The 22,485-nt window shown below is 47.6% G+C and overlaps 1 protein-coding gene across 1 annotated transcript in view; it reads left to right on the top strand.

The window, feature by feature from the left end:
* LOC306940273 (excitatory amino acid transporter 1-like) overlaps window positions 1–22,247 on the top strand; it is a gene marked incomplete at both ends in the record, with an annotated part of 31,135 nt that extends 8,888 nt beyond the window's left edge. Inside the window, 9 exons of the mRNA XM_079525295.1 lie at window positions 6,333–6,512; window positions 9,165–9,349; window positions 12,991–13,064; window positions 13,320–13,479; window positions 16,810–16,878; window positions 17,457–17,538; window positions 17,706–17,749; window positions 19,725–19,859; window positions 22,061–22,247. Of these exons, the coding sequence (XP_079381421.1) occupies window positions 6,333–6,512; window positions 9,165–9,349; window positions 12,991–13,064; window positions 13,320–13,479; window positions 16,810–16,878; window positions 17,457–17,538; window positions 17,706–17,749; window positions 19,725–19,859; window positions 22,061–22,247 (1,116 nt within the window). The remainder of the gene's footprint in view (window positions 1–6,332; window positions 6,513–9,164; window positions 9,350–12,990; window positions 13,065–13,319; window positions 13,480–16,809; window positions 16,879–17,456; window positions 17,539–17,705; window positions 17,750–19,724; window positions 19,860–22,060) is intronic.
* Between the last annotated feature and the right edge of the window lie 238 nt (window positions 22,248–22,485).

Genomic DNA, 22,485 nt, shown 5'->3' with positions numbered 1-22,485 from the left:
TGCCCTGGGTCCAAGGGGTTCGCGGAAGTTTTTCTCTATTCATCTATATATGAAGAATAACATGGGGTCATTTTCGTCTCATATAAGAATTGTGGTCCAAAAATAAGCAAACTGTCTCTGTGATATTGTCAGGGAGGTGTCTCTGTATCGTTATATTGTCAGGGAATTGTCTCTGTATCGTTATATTGTCAGGGAAGTGTCTCTGTATCGTTATATTGTCAGGGAGGTGTCTCTGTATCGTTATATTGTCAGGGAGGTGTCTCTGTATCGTTATATTGTCGGGGAGGTGTCTCTGTATCGTTATATTGTCGGGGAGGTGTCTCTGTATCGTTATATTGTCAGGGAGGTGTCTCTGTATCGTTATATTGTCAGGGAGGTGTCTCTGTATCGTTATATTGTCGGGGAGGTGTCTCTGTATCGTTATATTGTCAGGGAGGTGTCTCTGTATCGTTATATTGTCAGGGAGGTGTCTCTGTATCGTTATATTGTCAGGGAGGTGTCTCTGTGTCGTTATATTGTCAGGGAGGTGTCTCTGTATCGTTATATTGTCAGGGAGGTGTCTCTGTGTCGTTATATTGTCAGGGAGGTGTCTCTGTATCGTTATATTGTCAGGGAGGTGTCTCTGTATCGTTATATTGTCAGGGAGGTGTCTCTGTATCGTTATATTGTCAGGGAGGTGTCTCTGTATCGTTATATTGTCAGGGAGGTGTCTCTGTATCGTTATATTGTCAGGGAGGTGTCTCTGTATCGTTATATTGTCAGGGAGGTGTCTCTGTGTCGTTATATTGTCAGGGAGGTGTCTCTGTATCGTTATATTGTCAGGGAGGTGTCTCTGTATCGTTATATTGTCAGGGAGGTGTCTCTGTGTCGTTATATTGTCAGGGAGGTGTCTCTGTGTCGTTATATTGTCAGGGAGGTGTCTCTGTATCGTTATATTGTCAGGGAGGTGTCTCTGTATCGTTATATTGTCAGGGAGGTGTCTCTCTATCGTTATATTGTCAGGGAGGTGTCTCTGTATCGTTATATTGTCAGGGAGGTGTCTCTGTGTCGTTATATTGTCAGGGAAGTGTCTCTTTATCGTTTACTACAGTCAGCCAGTCACTCATATTTGATACAGTCTGTTTCTAGTGAAAATCAAACTAATTCAGCAGCAGAAACAGTCAGTTGATTCTTCATATCCATCTGAGTGAAACGGCCGGGAACACAGTTCTTATATGATGTGATCTAAGATCCCCCTATGGGGATTATAATACAAATAAAAAAGGACATGAAGACTTAGCGCCCTCTAGCGATGTTGACGTCAGACTTCGGTGCTCCATTTGTAGTAGCAGGTTTTATCCATCCATTCTAGAAGGTTTCAAAGTAGGGTCCCTGGACCCCCAGGGTCCTTGGGAGGATCCCCCAGCCAAATGATTGATAGTTGCACCCTTCCTGAACACTTTGGTACAGAACCAGTCCAACCTTTCCAAGTCCTTTTTTAAGTTACCTTCTAACATTTTTCATGTATTACTTTAAATTTACAATTTAGGCATTTATCAGACGCTCTTAATCCAGAGCGATTTACAAGAAGAACAACACATGGTATTACATCATTTAATAATAATAATAATATATACGATTTATATAGCGCTTTTCTGGGTACCCAAAGTCGCTTTACAGAACAGAAGTACAGACATTTTTATTCCACAAGATTCGATACTCCCTTGACTCCTTCAAAACCGCGCTCAAAGGGCACCTACGGACGGCTGCAATTCGAAACTGGCCCCCGTAAAATTCTGAATTAGCACATTATTTATGTCTTTCTACTTTCTACTCAGAATCAGAATCAGAATCAGAATCAGTTTTATTGTCACATCACAGGTTTACAAGGTAAAGAAGTGGGTGAAATTCGTTTTTGTACATCGTTCCCATCGCAACGTTAATTTCCATAGAAAGAAGAGGGGGGGGGGGGAGAAGAAGAGGGGTGGGGGGCAAGTGGGAAGGAGATCAAAACAAGAGATCAACAGAATCTACATATTTACAAAGTACCTGAGATAATAAAAAAATCACACCCGTGTGAACTGAGTGGTGTAAGGTTTTATATAGCATGATCAGCTGTGGTCTGACGTAATGTCTGACGTAATGAAATAAGGTAAGGTATTATGTAGCCTGATCAGCTCTGATCTGACGTAATGAAATCACACCCGGATGTGATTTCACAACTGGCTTTTTCTGTGCAGAGAAAATGACCATGGTTGCTACGGTCATCCAGTTCACCCGGGTGTGATTTAATTACGTCAGAAATTATTTTGAACATAGCAACCATGGTCATTTTTTTCTGCACACAAAAGCCAGTTGTAGGAGTGGTTTACACCACTCAAAAACTAACTAAGGTGCCTGAGCATAGCAGCAATGTATGTATACTGTGCATGTTATACTTATACTGTGCATGATATATGGACGTTAAGGTGCTTAGAGAAAAAAGAGCAATAACAACACAACAAGAGCAACAAGAAAAACTAAAAAAGTCAGTGCGTTATACATGGGATTAAGGTGCAAAAGGTCAGTGCGTGTCCACCTAGGGTGGACTGACCCTAGTATAATCCGCAAGTAGCTCCATGAGGGAGTGCAACAAAAAAGTAATTGAACCTGGTGTAGTCCCCAGGTGTGTCCGAGGGGGAGCTAAGTCCAAGTCATTGTCCCTGGTATAATCCACAGGTGTGTTCAGGAAGAGCCAGAAAAGTTTTTGCACTGCCTGCTGTCAGGCTGCTGAACAAGGCTTATGCCTCATTCAGCATCCTGACAGCAGCCGGATTAAAACTGCACCAGAGCCTGGTGGTGGAACTCTTGATACTGCGGTAGAGCCCCTTGCCCGGTCGCGGTCGTTGTAGGGGTTTGAACAGTCTGTGACTTGGGTGGTGCTTGTCCTTGATGATGCGCTTGGCTTTGACCACGCACCGCTTTCTGTACAGTTCCTGGAGCGCTGGGAGCTCGATCCCCATTATCCGCTCTGCCGATCGCACTACTCGTTGTAGGCTGATCTTTTCTCGGGCAGTGCAGTTCCCGTACCAGGCCGTGACACAGCCTGTTAGGATGCCTTCAACAGAACTGTTGTAGTACAGCCTGAGGATGCGGTTTCCTACTCCGAGCTTCTTCAGGCGGCGGAGCCAGTACAGTCGCTGCTGAGCCTTTTTCCTCACGTGTGTGGAGTGCGTCTCCCATTTGAGGTCTTCCTCGATGTGTACTCCGAGGAACTTGAACTCGCTGACCCTTTCCACTGCAGCACCGTCGATGAGGATGGGCGCATGGTCTCTCCGCGGCCTCCTGAAGTCCACGATCAGTTCTTTGGTCTTGTCGACGTTAAGAGAGAGGTTGTTCTCCCGGCACCAGAGTGCCAGTGATTTGATCTCCTCTCTGTAGTCAGACTCGTCGTTGTTGACGATTCGGCCTATCACTGTCGTGTCGTCCGCGTACTTTATGATGGTGTTGGAGACATGTGTGGCTATGCAGTCATACGTGTACAGGGAGTAGAGGAGAGGGCTCAGCACGCATCCCTGGGGTGCTCCGGTGTTGAGGGTCAGGGGGTCGGATGTGATGCTGCCCATTCTCACCACCTGATGTCGGTTGGACAAGAAGTCCTGTATCCAGTCGCACATGCTTGGGTGTAGCCCTAGGTCTCTGAGCTTTTTGTCAAGTATTGCTGGGACAATGGTGTTGAATGCTGAGCTGTAGTCCACGAACAGCATACGTACATATTTGTCCTTCAGCAGCTTGTTGTCCATGTGCGAGAGGACGGTGTGGAGAGCCATGGCAATAGCGTCGTCGGTGGATCTGTTTTTGCGGTATGCATACTGCCACGGATCCAGCGAGGCAGGTAGCGTGGAGCTGATGTATTCCCTCACCAGTTTCTCGAAGCACTTGCTGACGATCGGGGTGAGAGCGACAGGTCTCCAGTCGTTCAGGCATGTCACTTTGGCCTTTTTGGGAATGGGCACAATGGTTGACATTTTGAACCCTGCAGGGACCACAGCCTGGGAGAGGGAGAGGTTAAAGATGTCAGCGAAGACACCCGCCAGCTGGTCTGCACATGCCTTAAGGACCCGGCCTGGAATCCCATCAGGTCCGGCTGCCGGCTGTACTTCGGTACATGTTATTTATTTTGAAAAAGAGAAATATGACATGTGGAACTGGTTGTGAGAATATTATTATTTCTATCCTATTCATATGTGAAAGGTAACGGGTCTGGTACAGGGGTGACTGATGGGTGTCAGTGACTGGTTGATGTCACCACCCAAGGTAACGGGTCTGGTACAGGGGTGACTGATGGGTGTCAGTGACTGGTTGATGTCACCACCCAAGGTAACGGGTCTGGTACAGGGGTGACTGATGGGTGTCAGTGTCTGGTTGATGTCACCACCCAAGGTAACAGGTCTGGTACAGGGGTGACTGATGGGTGTCAGTGACTGGTTGATGTCACCACCCAAGGTAACGGGTCTGGTACAGGGGTGACTGATGGGTGTCAGTGTCTGGTTGATGTCACCACCCAAGGTAATGGGTCTGGTACAGGGGTGACTGATGGGTGTCAGTGACTGGTTGATGTCACCACCCAAGGTAATGGGTCTGGTACAGGGGTGACTGATGGGTGTCAGTGACTGGTTGATGTCACCACCCAAGGTTACTAGTAGAGGAAGTGACACACGGGGAAGGAGATCTCAAAACCAACAGAGTGCAGGCCTGCACAGAGGAGGAGAGGAGCTCCAGGCGCCAGACAGCGTTTTACGTTGGGACCGCTATCAACGTTTAAGCATGCATGTCTGCAGCTATAGTAATTAAGGAACAGTCGGGCCCATCGGATAGGGCATCACGTATGCCGCTGCCGTCGGGGATCGGTGTTTGGAGGCTAACAGGACTCCAAAGTTGTTCTTTGAGGATTATAAATACAGGGGTACCCCGAACGTTTTCGTATTTCCGTTGGACCGTTTTTGAGCAGAGGAACTTTTCGTTGCGTTGGACTAAACATAGACTTTCGCGTGCGCGCGCCTCGCTTGAGGAGGACGACGGACGCAGACTTTATTCTTTGCTGACTTTGGGGGGGCTTGGGAAATAATTATTGGTTGTTGGTTTAAGTTTGTGTGCCTGTTTATTTGATTTAGTAGGGAAAGAGACAGGGAGAGGCGTTACCTGTGAAGTGTACTGTCTACTTGTGATTTTGTCAATTGCTATATCTGAGCATCTCTATATAAAGAATTCAGACTATAACCCTACGATCCCTTTTATTAATTTTTCCTTAGGGATAATTTGCCTTGCATAAGTAAAGGGCGATTGTTACAGTATTACATCATTTATCAGACGCTCTTAATCCAGAGTGATTTACAAGAAGAACAACACATGGTATTACATCAAATACATATAAATAGTCATCAAGAGGCTAAGAAATCATAGGCCAGAGCCTTCTGTACATGTTGACCGTTGGTCTGTAAATGTTGACCGTTGGTCTGTAAATGTTGACCGTTGGTCTGTAAATGTGCTCTAGAAATAAAGCTTGATTTGATTCTGTAGCTAGTCCGTTGGTAGCCTCGGTCACAGTCTTACGGTCCGTTGGTAGCCTTGGTCATAGGGTTAGGGTCCGTTGGTAGCCTCGGTCACAGGGTTAGGGTCCGTTGGTAGCCTCGGTCACAGGGTTAGGGTCCGTTGGTAGCCTCGGTCACAGGGTTAGGGTCCGTTGGTAGCCTCGGTCACAGGGTTAGGGTCCGTTGGTAGCCTCGGTCCCCTAGGGCAGGGGTTCTCAACCCGTGGGTCGCGACCCCTCGGGGGGTCGCCAAATTATTTTGGGGGGTCTCCAAAAAATTTACAAAAAAAAAAAAAAAAAAATGTATACAACTGAATGGCTGGAAAATGGAAATGAAGAGTTTACATATAGTACACATAGTACATGCATACACCTTCCCTAATGATTATATCTGGTTTCAGTATTTATTTATGTGTATTGTCTCTATTATTAAGGTTATTGTAGCAGTCAATTTATAATGGGGGTCGGGAGGGGGCGGGGCGGGGGTCCCGAGACGTTGCCAAAGCATTTTCGGGGGTCCCCGGCCAAAAACGTTGAGAACCCCTGCCCTAGGGTACTAATCCCTAGGGTACTAATCCCTAGGGTACTAATCCCTAGGATACTAATCCAACAGGGTGGATGTCGGGTAGTCTGCAGATTTGGGGGCACGGTGGTGGCGTAGTCGGTAGTGCCGTCGCCTCACAGCTAGAAGACCAAGTACATAACAACATAGGTGTGTGCGTGTGCGTGTGTGTGTGGTGTGTGTGCGTGTGTGTGTGTGTGTGTGCGTTTTTTCTATAAACAGTTTAAGACCAAGTACAGCACCAGGACGGTAACGGTTAGCGTTAGCGTAGCGACCACAGCGTGGCGGAACAACAACGGCAGCGCCGCGCTCAACGGGACCTGGCTTAGCCCCTCCTCCAACTGGACTGGCCCCGCCCCCAACGTCACGGAGGAGGAGGAGGAGCAGCGGGAGGAGGTGCAGGTGAGTTAAATGACACGCCGCCATCTGGTGGTTAAAACTGTTAAACTGCTGTTGCCATGGGAGATGGAGTCTGTCCCCGTTACAATGCCCTATAGACCTCTGGGAGATGGAGTCTGTCCCCGTTACAATGCCCTATAGACCTCTGGGAGATGGAGTCTGTCCCCGTTACAATGCCCTATAGACCTCTGGGAGATGGAGTCTGTCCCCGTTACAATGCGCTATAGACCCCTGGGAGATGGAGTCTGTCCCCGTTACAATGCGCTATAGACCCCTGGGAGATGGAGTCTATCCCTGTTACAATGCCCTATAGACCTCTGGGAGATGGAGTCTGTCCCTGTTACAATGCCCTATAGACACCTGGGAGATGGAGTCTGTCCCCGTTACAATGCGCTATAGACCCCTGGGAGATGGAGTCTATCCCTGTTACAATGCCATATAGACCCCTGGGAGATGGAGTCTGTCCCTGTTACAATGCCCTATAGACCTCTGGGAGATGGAGTCTGTCTGTTACAATGCCCTATAGACCCCTGGGAGATGGAGTCTGTCTGTTACAATGCCCTATAGACCTCTGTGAGATGGAGTCTGTCTGTTACAATGCCCTATAGACCTCTGGGAGATGGAGTCTATCCCTGTTACAATGCGCTATAGACCCCTGGGAGATGGAGTCTGTCTGTTACAATGGCCTTTACACCCCTGGGAGATGGAGTCTGTCCTTGTTACAATGCCCTATAGACCCCTGGGAGATGGAGTCTATCCCCGTTACAATGCCCTATAGACCCCTGGGAGATGGAGTCTATCCCCGTTACAATGCCCTATAGACCCCTGGGAGATGGAGTCTATCTCCGTTACAATGCCCTATAGACCCCTGGGAGATGGAGTCTATCCCCGTTACAATGCCCTATAGACCCCTGGGAGATGGAGTCTATCCCCGTTACAATGCCCTATAGACCCCTGGGAGATGGAGTCTATCCCCGTTACAATGCGCTATAGACCCCTGGGAGATGGAGTCTATCCCCGTTACAATGCCCTATAGACCCCTGGGAGATGGAGTCTATCCCTGTTACAATGCCATAGACCCCTGGGAGATGGAGTCTGTCCCCGTTACAATGCCCTATAGACCTCTGGGAGATGGAGTCCGTCCCCATTACAATGCCCTATAGACCCCTGGGAGATGGAGTCTGTCCCCGTTACAATGCCCTATAGACCTCTGGGAGATGGAGTCTGTCCCCGTTACAATGCCCTATAGACCTCTGGGAGATGGAGTCTGTCCCCGTTACAATGCCTTATAGACCCCTGGGAGATGGAGTCTGTCCCCGTTACAATGCGTTATAGACTCCTGGGAGATGGAGTCTATCTCCGTTACAATGCCCTATAGACCCCTGGGAGATGGAGTCTATCCCCGTTACAATGCCCTATAGACCCCTGGGAGATGGAGTCTATCCCCGTTACAATGCCCTAGACCCCTGGGAGATGGAGTCTGTCCCCGTTACAATGCCCTATAGACCCCTGGGAGATGGAGTCTATCCCCGTTACAATGCCCTATAGACCCCTGGAAGATGAAGTCTATCCCCGTTACAATGCCCTATAGACCCCTGGGAGATGGAGTTTATCCCCGTTACAATGCCCTATAGACCCCTGGGAGATGGAGTCTATCCCCGTTACAATGCCCTATAGACCCCTGGGAGATGGAGTCTATCCCCGTTACAATGCCCTATAGACCCCTGGGAGATGGAGTCTATCCCCGTTACAATGCCCTATAGACCCCTGGGAGATGGAGTCTATCCCCGTTACAATGCCCTATAGACCCCTGGGAGATGGAGTCTATCCCCGTTACAATGCCCTATAGACCCCTGGGAGATGGAGTCTATCCCCGTTACAATGCCCTATAGCTGGGAGATGGAGTCTATCCCTGTTACAATGCCCTATAGACCTCTGGGAGATGGAGTCTATCCCCGCTACAATGCCCTATAGACCTCTGGGAGATGGAGTCTATCCCCGTTACAATGCCCTATAGACCCCTGGGAGATGGAGTCTATCCCCGTTACAATGCCCTATAGCTGGGAGATGGAGTCTATCCCTGTTACAATGCCCTATAGACCTCTGGGAGATGGAGTCTATCCCCGCTACAATGCCCTATAGACCTCTGGGAGATGGAGTCTATCCCCGTTACAATGCCCTATAGCTGGGAGATGGAGTCTATCCCTGTTACAATGCCCTATAGACCTCTGGGAGATGGAGTCTATCCCCGCTACAATGCCCTATAGACCTCTGGGAGATGGAGTCTATCCCCGTTACAATGCCCTATAGACCCCTGGGAGATGGAGTCTATCCCCGTTACAATGCCCTATAGACCCCTGGGAGATGGAGTCTATCCCCGTTACAATGCCCTATAGACCTCTGGGAGATGGAGTCTATCCCCGCTACAATGCCCTATAGACCTCTGGGAGATGGAGTCTATCCCCGTTACAATGCCCTATAGACCTCTGGGAGATGGAGTCTATCCCCGTTACAATGCCCTATAGACCTCTGGGAGATGGAGTCTATCCCCGCTACAATGCCCTATAGACCTCTGGGAGATGGAGTCTATCCCCGTTACAATGCCCTATAGACCCCTTATTGTTATTATTATTATTATTATTATTATTATTTCAGGTCGAGCGTACAGAGATTATTCCAGTGCCAGGTGATGTGAACGGGGTGAACGCTCTTGGACTGGTGGTTTTCTCCATGTGTTTCGGACTCATCATCGGCAACATGAAGGAACAAGGACAGGTTCTCAGAGACTTCTTTGACTCTCTGAACGAAGCCATCATGAGACTGGTCACCATCATCATGTGGTAAGATTAGATTATTAATGTATTACTATTATTATTACTATTATTAAACTAGTGTAGCTTAGGGTCAAATAGACTTCTGAATGAAGCCATGAGACTGGTGACCACCATCATGAGACTGGTGACCACCATCATGACTCTGAATGAAGCCATGAGACTGGTGACCACCATCATGAGACTGGTGACCACCATCATGAAGTCATGAGACTGGTGACCACCATCATGACTCTGAATGAAGCCATGAGACTGGTGACCACCATCATGACTCTGAATGAAGCCATGAGACTGGTGACCACCATCATGACTCTGAATGAAGCCATGAGACTGGTGACCACCATCATGACTCTGAATGAAGCCATGAGACTGGTGACCACCATCATGAGACTGGTGACCACCATCATGAGACTGGTGACCACCATCATGACTCTGAATGAACCCATGAGACTGGTGACCACCATCATGAGACTGGTGACCACCATTATGACTCTGAATGAAGCCATGAGACTGGTGACCACCATCATGACTCTGAATGAACCCATGAGACTGGTGACCACCATCATGAGACTGGTGACCACCATTATGACTCTGAATGAACCCATGAGACTGGTGACCACACTCATGAGACTGGTGACCACCATCATGACTCTGAATGAACCCATGAGACTGGTGACCACCATCATGACTCTGAATGAACCCATGAGACTGGTGACCACCATCATGAGACTGGTGACCACCATCATGACTCTGAATGAACCCATGAGACTGGTGACCACCATCATGAGACTGGTGACCACCATTATGACTCTGAATGAAGCCATGAGACTGGTGACCACCATCATGAGACTGGTGACCACCATTATGACTCTGAATGAAGCCATGAGACTGGTGACCACCATCATGAGACTGGTGACCACCATCATGAGACTGGTGACCACCATCATGAAGTCATGAGACTGGTGACCACCACCATGAGACTGGTGACCACCACCATGAGACTGGTGACCACCATCATGAGACTGGTGACCACCATCATGAGACTGGTGACCAACATCATGAAGTCATGAGACTGGTGACCACCACCATGAGACTGGTGACCACCATCATGAGACTGGTGACCACCATCATGACTCTGAATGAACCCATGAGACTGGTGACCACCATCATGAAGCCATGAGACTGGTGACCACCATCATGTGGTAATAACGAGAAGTCGGGGTCATTTCCTGGGGTCCCCAGCCAAAAACGTTGAGAACCCCTGGATTAAACCACTCTCGACATGTGATTCAAATTTGGATCGATTGGACATTCCGTTCGTGACTTTTGGCATTTTTTGTAAAATATCTTCGGGAAGACGATTACGGCCGATCGATACGGACTAACAAACTTGTCAGTGGTGTTTTAATTGGACAGGTCCAGTGACAGGTCTAGAGATCATGTGATAGGTCTAGACATCATGTGATAGGTCTAGACATCATGTGATAGGTCTAGAGATCATGTGATAGGTCTAGAGATCATGTGATAGGTCTAGAGATCATGTGATAGGTCTAGACATCATGTGATAGGTCTAGACATCATGTGATAGGTCTAGACATCATGTGATAGGTCTAGAGATCATGTGATAGGTCTAGAGATCATGTGATAGGTCTAGACATCATGTGATAGGTCTAGAGATCATGTGATAGGTCTAGAGATCATGTGATAGGTCTAGACATCATGTGATAGGTCTAGAGATCATGTGATAGGTCTAGCGATCATGTGATAGGTCTAGAGATCATGTGATAGGTCTAGAGATCATGTGATAGGTCTAGAGATCATGTGATAGGTCTAGACATCATGTGATAGGTCTAGAGATCATGTGATAGGTCTAGACATCATGTGACAGGTCTAGAGATCATGTGATAGGTCTAGAGATCATGTGATAGGTCTAGACATCATGTGATAGGTCTAGAGATCATGTGATAGGTCTAGACATCATGTGACAGGTCTAGAGATCATGTGATAGGTCTAGAGATCATGTGATAGGTCTAGAGATCATGTGATAGGTCTAGACATCATGTGATAGGTCTAGACATCATGTGATAGGTCTAGAGATCATGTGATAGGTCTAGAGATCATGTGATAGGTCTAGAGATCATGTGATAGGTCTAGAGATCATGTGATAGGTCTAGAGACCATGTGATAGGTCTAGACATCATGTGATAGGTCTAGACATCATGTGATAGGTCTAGAGATCATGTGATAGGTCTAGAGATCATGTGATAGGTCTAGAGATCATGTGATAGGTCTAGACATCATGTGACAGGTCTAGAGATCATGTGATAGGTCTAGAGATCATGTGATAGGTCTAGAGACCATGTGATAGGTCTAGACATCATGTGATAGGTCTAGACATCATGTGATAGGTCTAGAGATCATGTGATAGGTCTAGAGATCATGTGATAGGTCTAGAGATCATGTGATAGGTCTAGACATCATGTGACAGGTCCACAGACCATGTGACAGGTCCACAGACCATGTGACAGGTCCACAGACCATGTGACAGGTCTAGACATCATGTGATAGGTCTAGAGACCATGTGATAGGTCTAGAGACCATGTGATAGGTCTAGAGACCATGTGATAGGTCTAGAGACCATGTGATAGGTCTAGAGACCATGTGATAGGTCCACAGACCATGTGACAGGTCTAGACATCCTGTGATAGGTCTAGACATCATGTGATAGGTCTAGAGACCATGTGATAGGTCTAGAGACCATGTGATAGGTCCACAGACCATGTGACAGGTCTAGACATCCTGTGATAGGTCTAGACATCATGTGACAGGTCTAGAGATCATGTGATAGGTCTAGAGATCATGTGATAGGTCTAGAGACCATGTGATAGGTCTAGACATCATGTGATAGGTCTAGAGATCATGTGATAGGTCTAGACATCATGTGATAGGTCCACAGACCATGTGACAGGTCTAGACATCCTGTGATAGGTCTAGACATCATGTGATAGGTCTAGAGACCATGTGATAGGTCCACAGACCATGTGATAGGTCTAGACATCATGTGATAGGTCTAGAGACCATGTGATAGGTCTAGACATCATGTGATAGGTCTAGACATCATGTGATAGGTCTAGACATCATGTGATAGGTCTAGACATCATGTGACAGGTCCACAGACCATGTGATAGGTCTAGAGACCATGTGACAGGTCCACAGATCATGTGATAGGTCTAGACATCCTGTGATAGGTCTAGACATCCTGTGATAGGTCTAGACATCATGTGATAGGTCTAGAGACCATGTGACAGGTCTAGACATCATGTGATAGGTCCACAGACCATGTGACAGGTCTAGACATCCTGTGATAGGTCTAGAGATCATGTGATAGGTCTAGACATCATGTGATAGGTCCACAGACCATGTGACAGGTCTAGACATCCTGTGATAGGTCCACAGACCATGTGACAGGTCTAGACATCCTGTGATAGGTCCACAGATCATGTGTACCGAGTTAAGAGTTTTGTGAAATTTGGACAAATTCTGTAGGAGGAGCAAAAAGTGAAGAATTTTGAAGAATATTCAAAATGGTGGAAATTCCATACTGACGCAAATGGGCGTCGTGTTATTGTTGTTGTTGTTATTATTTTAAGGTACACTCCTATCGGCATCTTGTTCCTGATCGCGGGGAAGATTGTGGAGATGGACGACTTGACGCAGATGGGAGGTCAGTATTATTAATATTATTATTATGATTGACAGGTCAGCTGGGCATGTGGTTTATGATTGACAGGTCAGCTGGGCATGTGGTTTATGATTGACAGGTCAGCTGGGCATATTGTTTATGATTGACAGGTCAGCTGGGCATGTGGTTTATGATTGACAGGTCAGCTGGGCATGTGGTTTATGATTGACAGGTCAGCTGGGCATGTGGTTTATGATTGACAGGTCAACTGGGCATGTTGTTCTTTATGATTGACAGGTCAGCTGGGCATGTACACCATCACGGTCATCGTGGGGTTAATGATCCACGCTCTGGTCGTCCTGCCGACGCTGTACTTCGCCATCACCAGACTGAACCCGTTCACCTTCATCATGGGACTGTTACAGGCTCTGATCACTGCCCTGGGGACCTCCTCTAGGTAAACACTAAGCCTAACTATATCGTCTAGGTATACACTAACCCCTAACCCATCACCAGACTGAACCCGGTTACAGGCTCTGATCACTGCCCTGGGGACCTCCTCTAGGTAAACACTAAGCCTAACTACTGTATATCCTCTGGTATACCCCAACACTAACCCAACCCAACACTAACCCTAACCCGTTCACCAGACTGAACCCGGTTACAGGCTCTGATCACTGCCCTGGGGACCTCCTCTAGGTAAACACTAAGCCTAACTATATCCTCTAGGTATAGAGCGTCACAGTCCCGCCCCCTTTCATGACGACACCAGGCCCACGAAATGAATCACAATGCATTTTTCCCATAGACATTTCAAAAAGTATTTATTTAAAGACCTTTTAAGCGTCGTACGAAGCCAATTCGAGTCGTGACAAATCATGACAACACACACAATATTTTGGACCAAACAAATAATTACATAGAAGAAAAAAAACAAAAAAAGTGTTGTAACCTGCCGTTTTTTTCTACCTAACCGAAAAATTGTGTTTGTTGTCATGATTTGTCACGACAAGAGTTGGCTTTGTCCGCAGCGTAAACGTCTTTAAATAAATACTTTCTGAAATGTCTATGAGGAAAATGAACAGAGAATCATTTCCTGGGCCCTGGTAGGGGGCGGGACTGCGACGCTCTATACACTAACCCCTAACCCATCACCAGACTGAACCTTCATCATGGGACTGTTACAGGCCTTAATAACAGCCCTGGGGACCTCCTACAGGTAAACCCTAAGCCTAACTATATCCTCTGGTATACCCTAACCCTAACCCAACACTAACCCTAACCCGTTCACCAGACTGAACCCGGTTACAGGCTCTGATCACTGCCCTGGGGACCTCCTCTAGGTAAACACTAAGCCTAACTATACATTACATTACATTACATTACAGTCATTTAGCAGACACTTTTATCCAAAGCGACTTACAATAAGTGTATTCAACATAGGTAGGGAACAAAAACTACTAATCACCAGAAGTCTTTAGTGCATTTTCTGCAAAAAACAAGCAACCAAGAGTATACCTAGCGCTAAGGTAAAAGTGCAATATATCAGCTACCTATTTCCTTAAACAGATGAGACAAAATAGCTAAATCAAATGAGCATGAGCTAAAACAATTAAGTGTATCGACTAAACAAGATCCAATACAACAATAGAAAACAAGCGTTCGTACAACTAGTTAACAACAAGTAGGTCAGGCAGAGAGGAAGGGTAGTGTTTCCTGAAGAGGTGGGTTTTCAACCTGCGGCGAAATATGGGCAGTGACTCTGCTGTCCTAACATCAGTGGGAAGTTCATTCCACCACTGTGGGGCCAGAACAGAAAAGAGTCGTGACCGTGTGGATCGGCCAGAAGGACCCTTGAGTGACGAGGCAATCAGTCGCCCCGAGGTGGCAGACCGAAGTGGTCGGGCAGGGGTGTAGGCAGGTAGGAAGGAGCTGTTCCTTTCACTGCCCTATAGGCTAACACCAGGGTTTTGAACTGGATGCGAGCCGCTACGGGGAGCCAGTGTAGAGAACGGAGAAGGATGGTTGTGTGGGAGAACTTGGGGCGGTTGAACACCAGACGAGCCGCAGCTTTCTGAACAAGCTCCAGAGGTCTGATGGCAGATGCCGGAGCACCAGCAAGGAGGGAGTTGCAGTAGTCCAGGCGGGAGATGACGAGAGCCTGGATGGGCACCTGGGCTGCCTTCTCCGTGAGGAAGGGGCGAATCCTCCTGATGTTGTAGAGGAGGAATCTGCAGGACCTTGTCACTGATGCGATGTTTGCCGAGAACGTCAGTTGATCGTCCAGGGTCACACCCAGATTCTTCGCAGTCCGAGTTGAGGTCACCACAGCATTATCAATGGTGATGGCCATGTCTCGGTGCGGACAGCCCTTCCCCGGGAGGAACATCAGCTCGGTCTTGTCCAGGTTGAGCTTCAGGTGGTTTGTCGACATCCACTCCGAGATGTCAGCCAGACAAGCAGCAATGCGTGCCTCCACTTGGGTATCAGAGGGGGGGAATGAGAGGATCAGCTGGGTGTCATCGGCATAGCAGTGGTAGGAAAAGCCATGGGAGTGGATGACAGCACCCAGAGATGTAGTGTAGAGAGAGAAAAGAAGAGGACCCAGAACCGAGCCTTGGGGAACCCCAGTTGTGAGCCTGTGTGGTTCTGACACAGACCCTCTCAGCATCACCTGGTAGGAGCGACCCGTCAGGTAGGATGCAAACAGGGAGAGTGCAGAGCCTGAGACACCCATCCCCTCGAGGGTGGAGAGGAGGATCTGATGGTTCACCGTGTCGAACGCTGCAGACAGGTCCAGGAGTATCAGGACGGAGGAGAGAGAGTTCGCTCTAGCGGCATGGAGCGACTCCGTCACTGCCAGCAGGGCAGTCTCTGTCGAGTGACCCACTTTGAACCCAGACTGGTTGGAGTCCAGGAGGTTGTTCTGGTGGAGATAGGAGGACAGTTGTTTAAAGACAGCACGTTCGAGAGTTTTAGATAGGAAGGATAGAACTATATCCTCTATATCCTCTATATCCTCTAGGTATACACTAACCCCTAACCCATCACCAGACTGAACCCGGTTACAGGCTCTGATCACTGCCCTGGGGACCTCCTCTAGGTAAACACTAACCCTAACTATATCCTCTGGTATACCCCAACACTAACCCTAACCACTGACCCCTAACCCATCACCAGACTGAACCCGGTTACAGGCTCTGATCACTGCCCTGGGGACCTCCTCTAGGTAAACACTAACCCTAACTATATCCTCTGGTATACCCCAACACTAACCCTAACCACTGACCCCTAACCCATCACCAGACTGAACCCGGTTACAGGCTCTGATCACTGCCCTGGGGACCTCCTCTAGGTAAACACTAACCCTAACTATATCCTCTGGTATACCCCAACACTAACCCTAACCCCTAACCACTGACCCCTAACCCATCACCAGACTGAACCCGGTTACAGGCTCTGATCACTGCCCTAACCCTGTTATAATGTTCTCTCTCTCTCTGTGTGTGGGTGTCTCTCTCTCTGTGTGTGGGTGTCTCTCTCTCTGTGTGGGTCCCTCTCTCTCTCTCTCTCTCTCTCTCTCTCTCTCTCTCTCTCTCTCTCTCTCTCTCTCTCTCTGTCTCTCTGTCTCTCTCTCAGCTCAGCCACTCTGCCTAATAATTTATCATGTTATAATCTCTCTCTCTCTCTGTGTGTGGGTGTCTCTCTCTCAGCTCAGCCACTCTGCCTAATCATTTATCATGTTATAATCTCTCTCTCTCTCTGTGTGTGGGTGTCTCTCTCTCAGCTCAGCCACTCTGCCCGTCACCTTCAAGTGTCTGGAGGAGAACAACCGCATCGATAAGCGCGTGACCAGGTTCGTTCTGTTATAATGTTATATTAATGATCTGTTAAGGATATGTAAATGATATGTAAATGACGAGGTCCGCTTGCATGTTCTCCCCGTGTCCCCTAGGGTAGGTACCCTCACAAAAACATGCAGTAATCCTAGTCTCTAAACTACCTCCCCTGATGGAGGGGTCGGAATAACGTGTTCCTTCCACGTGCTACGTCCGGCCAGGGAAACTCCCCCCTGTCAGGTGAAAAGAAGCAGCTTGGACTCCTCATGCATAGAAGGAAGCATGAGGCCAGTCCGCTGCCCCCCCCCAGGTTGGCAGAGGAAGTGTAGCGCCCAGGATTACATTAGATAATTGACACAATCGTGGGATAAAAAAGAAAAAGAAAAAATGACTAGGTCCGTTCTGTTATGTTATATTAAGGCTATGTAAATGATATGTAAATGATATGTTAATGATATGTAAATGATATGTAAATGATATGTTAATGATATGTAAATGATATGTTAATGATATGTTAATGGTGATGTCTGTTCTGCCCGTCAACACTATTTATACTAATGTTATGTTAATGATATGTTAATGACATGTAAATTAGGTTCGTGCTTCCTGTCGGCGCCACCATCAACATGGACGGCACGGCGCTCTACGAGGCGCTGGCGGCCATCTTTATTGCCCAGGTCACGACCTTTAACCTCTGACCCTAATATTATAAATATGTCATATTGTTTAATAACTTTAATAACATATTAACTAATTAATATTAAGTATAATAACATATTGTTTAATAACATACTTTTATAATAATAATAATAATAATATTAATAATAATATTGTACATCTTCAGGTCAACGACGTGGAAATGAACTTTGGTCAGATCATCACCATAAGGTAATGAAAGGGTTAAATCAACACCATAAGGTAATGAAAGGGTTAAATCATCACCATAAGGTAATGAAAGGGTTAAATCAACACCATAAGGTAATGAAAGGGTTAAATCAACACCATAAGGTAATGAAAGGGTTAAATCAACACCATAAGGTAATGAAAGGGTTAAATCAACACCCTAAGGTAATGAAAGGGTTAAATCAACACCATGAGGTAATGAAAGGGTTAAATCAACACCATAAGGTAATGAAAGGGTTAAAGGGGTCTTTATGTGTGTAATATGTGGAGTCCAGTGTCTGTGATGTCATCACACTGAGCCCAGTGTCTATGATGTCATCACACTGAGCCCAATGTCTCTGCTGTCACAGACACTGGGCTCTCTTACTTCCTGGACTACATGTTGTCTCAGTAAAGGCCTATTCATAGTCTGGTAGCTCCGGTGGTTAGGGGTGAGCTGACCACCGCTCCGGTGGTGAGGTGACCACCGCTCCGGTGGTGAGGTGACCACCGCTCCGGTGGTGAAGTGACCACCGCTCCGGTGGTGAGGTGACCACCGCTCCGGTGGTGAGGTGACCACCGCTCCGGTGGTGAAGTGACCACCGCTCCGGTGGTGAGGTGACCACCGCTCCGGTGGTGAGGTGACCACCGCTCCGGTGGTGAGCTTACCACCGCTCCGGTGGTGAGGTGACCACCGCTCCGGTGGTGAGGTGACCACCGCTCCGGTGGTGAGGTGACCACCGCTCCGGTGGTGAGGTGACCATCGCTCCGGTGGTGAGGTGACCACCGCTCCGGTGGTGAGGTGACCACCGCTCCGGTGGTGAGGTGACCACCGCTCCGGTGGTGAGCTGACCACCGCTCCGGTGGTGAGCTGACCACCGCTCCGGTGGTGAGGTGACCACCGCTCCGGTGGTGAGGTGACCACCGCTCCGGTGGTGAGCTGACCACCGCTCCGGTGGTGAGGTGACCACCGCTCCGGTGGTGGTGAGGTGACCACCGCTCCGGTGGTGAGGTGACCACCGCTCCGGTGGTGAGGTGACCACCGCTCCGGTGGTGAGGTGACCACCGCTCCGGTGGTGAGCTGACCACCGCTCCGGTGGTGAGCTGACCACCGCTCCGGTGGTGAGGTGACCACCGCTCCGGTGGTGAGGTGACCACCGCTCCGGTGGTGAGCTGACCACCGCTCCGGTGGTGAGGTGACCACCGCTCCGGTGGTGAGGTGACCACCGCTCCGGTGGTGAGCTGACCACCGGAGTTGAAATAACGTTGAGCGGTGGTGAGTAAAAACAGAGAGAAGGGCTGGAGCGGTGGCGGTGGCGGTGGTTTGCTCTTCACCGCGGCTCGCGACGTCATGTTGTAGTTCGATGGTCACCTAACCACCGAAAATCCAGACTATGTTTGAGCCTTAAAACAGCTCTCCCCCTATCCACAAGGAGGAGCAGTGCACCAAAGTATTATTGGAATTGTAGTCCAGGAAGGAAGTGAGCCCAGTGTCCATGACATCATGGACACTTGGAAATACTAAAATATCTAAAAACTATGGGTGCACGATTATGAAATTCACTGATTATTTCCAGGGTCATATCTGCCGATACCGACTGACCGATTCCGATATTATGCAGAGGACCACAATGGAAACAAGCCTAGGCCCTATAGGGGCTTATTGGCCCAAAGCCTGTTAATCAATCAATACATATAATTAGGCTATACTCTTTTCCAAGTGTCTGTTTTCACAACTGAATGAGATGAGCACACAAATTAAATGTAGAATTTAAAAGAAAAAAATTGCTGGTGAAAACCGATTAAATAATCTGTATTATTTTGAGACCGTTCCGTTATATCGATATGGGCTACTAAAAACGTAAAGGAAAGTGTTTCTTGTCTCCCAAACATCATTAAATAAACACACACCACTGATGGAGTTTGTGTGTGTGTGTGTGTGTGCGTGCGTGCGTGCGTGCGCACGTGTGTGTGCGCGTAGCATAACCGCTACCGCGGCTAGCATCGGTGCAGCAGGGATCCCCCAGGCCGGCCTGGTAACCATGGTGATCGTCCTGACGTCCGTAGGCCTTCCCACCGATGACATCACTCTCATCATCGCAGTCGATTGGTTCCTGTGAGTAACTCTTCCTGTATGCTTTGAGCGTTCTGATTGGTCACTGTGAGTAACTCCTGTTCCTTTTCAAAATAAGCTACTAAAGTCCTCCAGCGCTACCAAGTTTCAGAAAAAAAGGCCAGAGTGCGACTTTAGTGTCATGAAGCGTTCGAAAATGTTTTGGCCTTTTTTAACATTGATTTAGAGGAATACAGACATCCCACCCTAGAAAGAAAATCACACCTGTGTGAAGTGAGTGGTGCAACTCCTGGAATAGTTAACTTCCATGACATGGATCGAGAGGCATTTGCAGTGCTGCAGCTATAGTCAAACCAACGGGTAAGCTACTGCAATCTACAGCCATGCCTTTCTCGCGTTACGTCTCGTCCTTTTAATTAAGGATAAACCTGAGGTGCTCGAATGCCAATAAATGTGACTGCAGAGCCAGCGCAAGTGGGGACCGCATCCGCATCTATAGGTAGGCTAACCCAGCCAGCCTGAGCCCACCACCACCAGTAGCCTACGACCAGTACCACATAAGGGCAAGTGCTACGGGCTAAAATGGATTTTGAAGAGGTGTTTTTTAGACTACAGACTCAAGGCTCATACATAGTCTGGATTTTCGGTGGTGGGGTGACCACCGAACTACAACATGACATCACGAGCCGCGGTGAACAGCAAACCACCGCCACCGCTCCAGCCCTTCTCTCTGTTTTTACTCACCACCGCTCAACGTTATTTCAGCTCCGGTGGTCAGCTCACCACCGAAAATCCAGACTATGAATAGGCCTTAAAATGGAGTCTGAAGAGGTGGGTGATGATGATGATGAAGAAGAAGAGGTGCGTAATGATGATGATGATGATGAAGAGGTGGGGTTTCAGAGTCTGCAGTGACTGAGCTACCCGGACACAGAGAGCGTAGTATGGAGTTAACAATCTAGTGACTAGTAGGCTAGTAGTAGTAGGTAGTAGTACTAGTACTAGTAGTAGTACTAGTAGTAGTAGTGCAGGGTTAGGGTTTAGGGTTAGTAGTACAGTAACAGTATGGAGTTACTTTACTGTGCCACACTAGTAGTACTACTAGTAGTACCAGTAGTACTATTAGTAGTAGTAGTAGTAGTAGTAGTAGTACTACTACTAGTAGTAGTAGTAGTAGTAGTAGTAGTAGTAGTAGTAGTACTAGTAGTAGTAGTAGTAGTAGTAGTACTAGTAGTACTAGTAGTAGTAGTAGTAATAGTAGTAGTAGTAGTAGTAGTAGTAGTAGTAGTACTAGTAGTAGTAGTACTAGTAGTACTAGTACTAGTAGTACGACTACTACTAGTAGTACTAGTAGTAGTCATACTACTAGGACACAGAGTAACAGTATAGAGTTATTTTACTGTGACACACTTTCCCATCGTCCCCAGAGCTGTGCTCCACATCACTGATCTACAATATATTGTTGCAGTGGAGTTTTAACACAGCTGTGTGTGTGTGTGTGTGTGTGTGTGTGTGTGTGTGTGTGTGTGTGTGTGTGTGTGTGTGTGTGTGTGTGTGTGTGTGTGTGTGTGTGTGTGTGTGTGCGTGTGCATGCGTGTGCGTGCGAGAGAGAGTTTTAACATAGCAACATAATTAGCTTTTAATCATTTCAATTAGATTATCCCTCCCAGAAATATTACACACATAATTGGGTGCAGACTAGAGAGAGAGAGAGAGAGAGAGAGAGAGAGAGAGAGAGAGAGAGAGAGAGAGAGAGAGAGAGAGAGAGAGAGAGAGAGAGAGAGAGAGAGAGAGAGAGAGAGAGAGAGAGAGAGAGAGAGAGAGAGAGAGAGAGAGAAATACCGTTACATATATACACAAAGTCTCGTCCACTCGGTCACTCCAGCATGGCGGTGTTAGGGTTAACACAATCGGTGCCGGGATGCCTTCAAAAAAAGAGCTCTGGGGTGCCGGAAAGACATGGCCGCTTTTACTCTGAAGCGCTGGGGTTAATCCGTCCCTGTTTAACACATTATGTGCCCTTTCATTCTTTCAATTTTTGTTTTATTTATTTTTTTACCGCACTACATGCGGTAATTCCTAGGGCGTCTGTGGACGTCTTGGGCACAAAATGTGTATAAAGTGTTACTGTGTGTGTGTGTGTGTGTGTGTGTGTGTGTGTGTGTGTGTGTGTGTGTGTGTGTGTGTGTGTGTGTGTGTGTGTGTGTGTGTGTGTGTGTGTGTGTGTGTGTGTGTGTGTGCAGGGACCGCCTGCGGACCACCACCAACGTGCTGGGCGACTCCATCGGAGCGGGCATCGTGGAGTTTCTCTCTCGACACGAACTTCGCTCCAAAGACGTGGAGATGGGAAACTCTGTGGTGGAGGAGAGAGAGAGGGCCAAGAAACCATACAACCTAATGCAGGACGCCCACACCGAGTCTAACATGTAGAGAGAGAGAGAGAGAGGGAGACACACCATTTTTTTTTTTACTTAAGTGAAAGTTTCAATATAGAAACACTGATCTGTTACTAGTAAAAGTATTGAAAATGTACTGGCGTTGAAGTTATTAAGTATTCCAAGCACCAGACGTAAATGTACTCATTGTGCAGAAATGTCATGTTAATTTGTGTGAATTTAAATTAATAATAATAATAAAAATACATTGAATTTAAATTTGTATCTTGACC

The sequence above is a fragment of the Electrona antarctica genome (genome assembly GCF_951216825.1).
Source record: "Electrona antarctica genome assembly, chromosome: 16".
Lineage (NCBI taxonomy): Eukaryota > Metazoa > Chordata > Actinopteri > Myctophiformes > Myctophidae > Electrona > Electrona antarctica.
The sequence above is the reverse complement of the archived record's forward strand: the minus strand, read 5'-3'. Positions and strand labels throughout refer to the sequence as shown.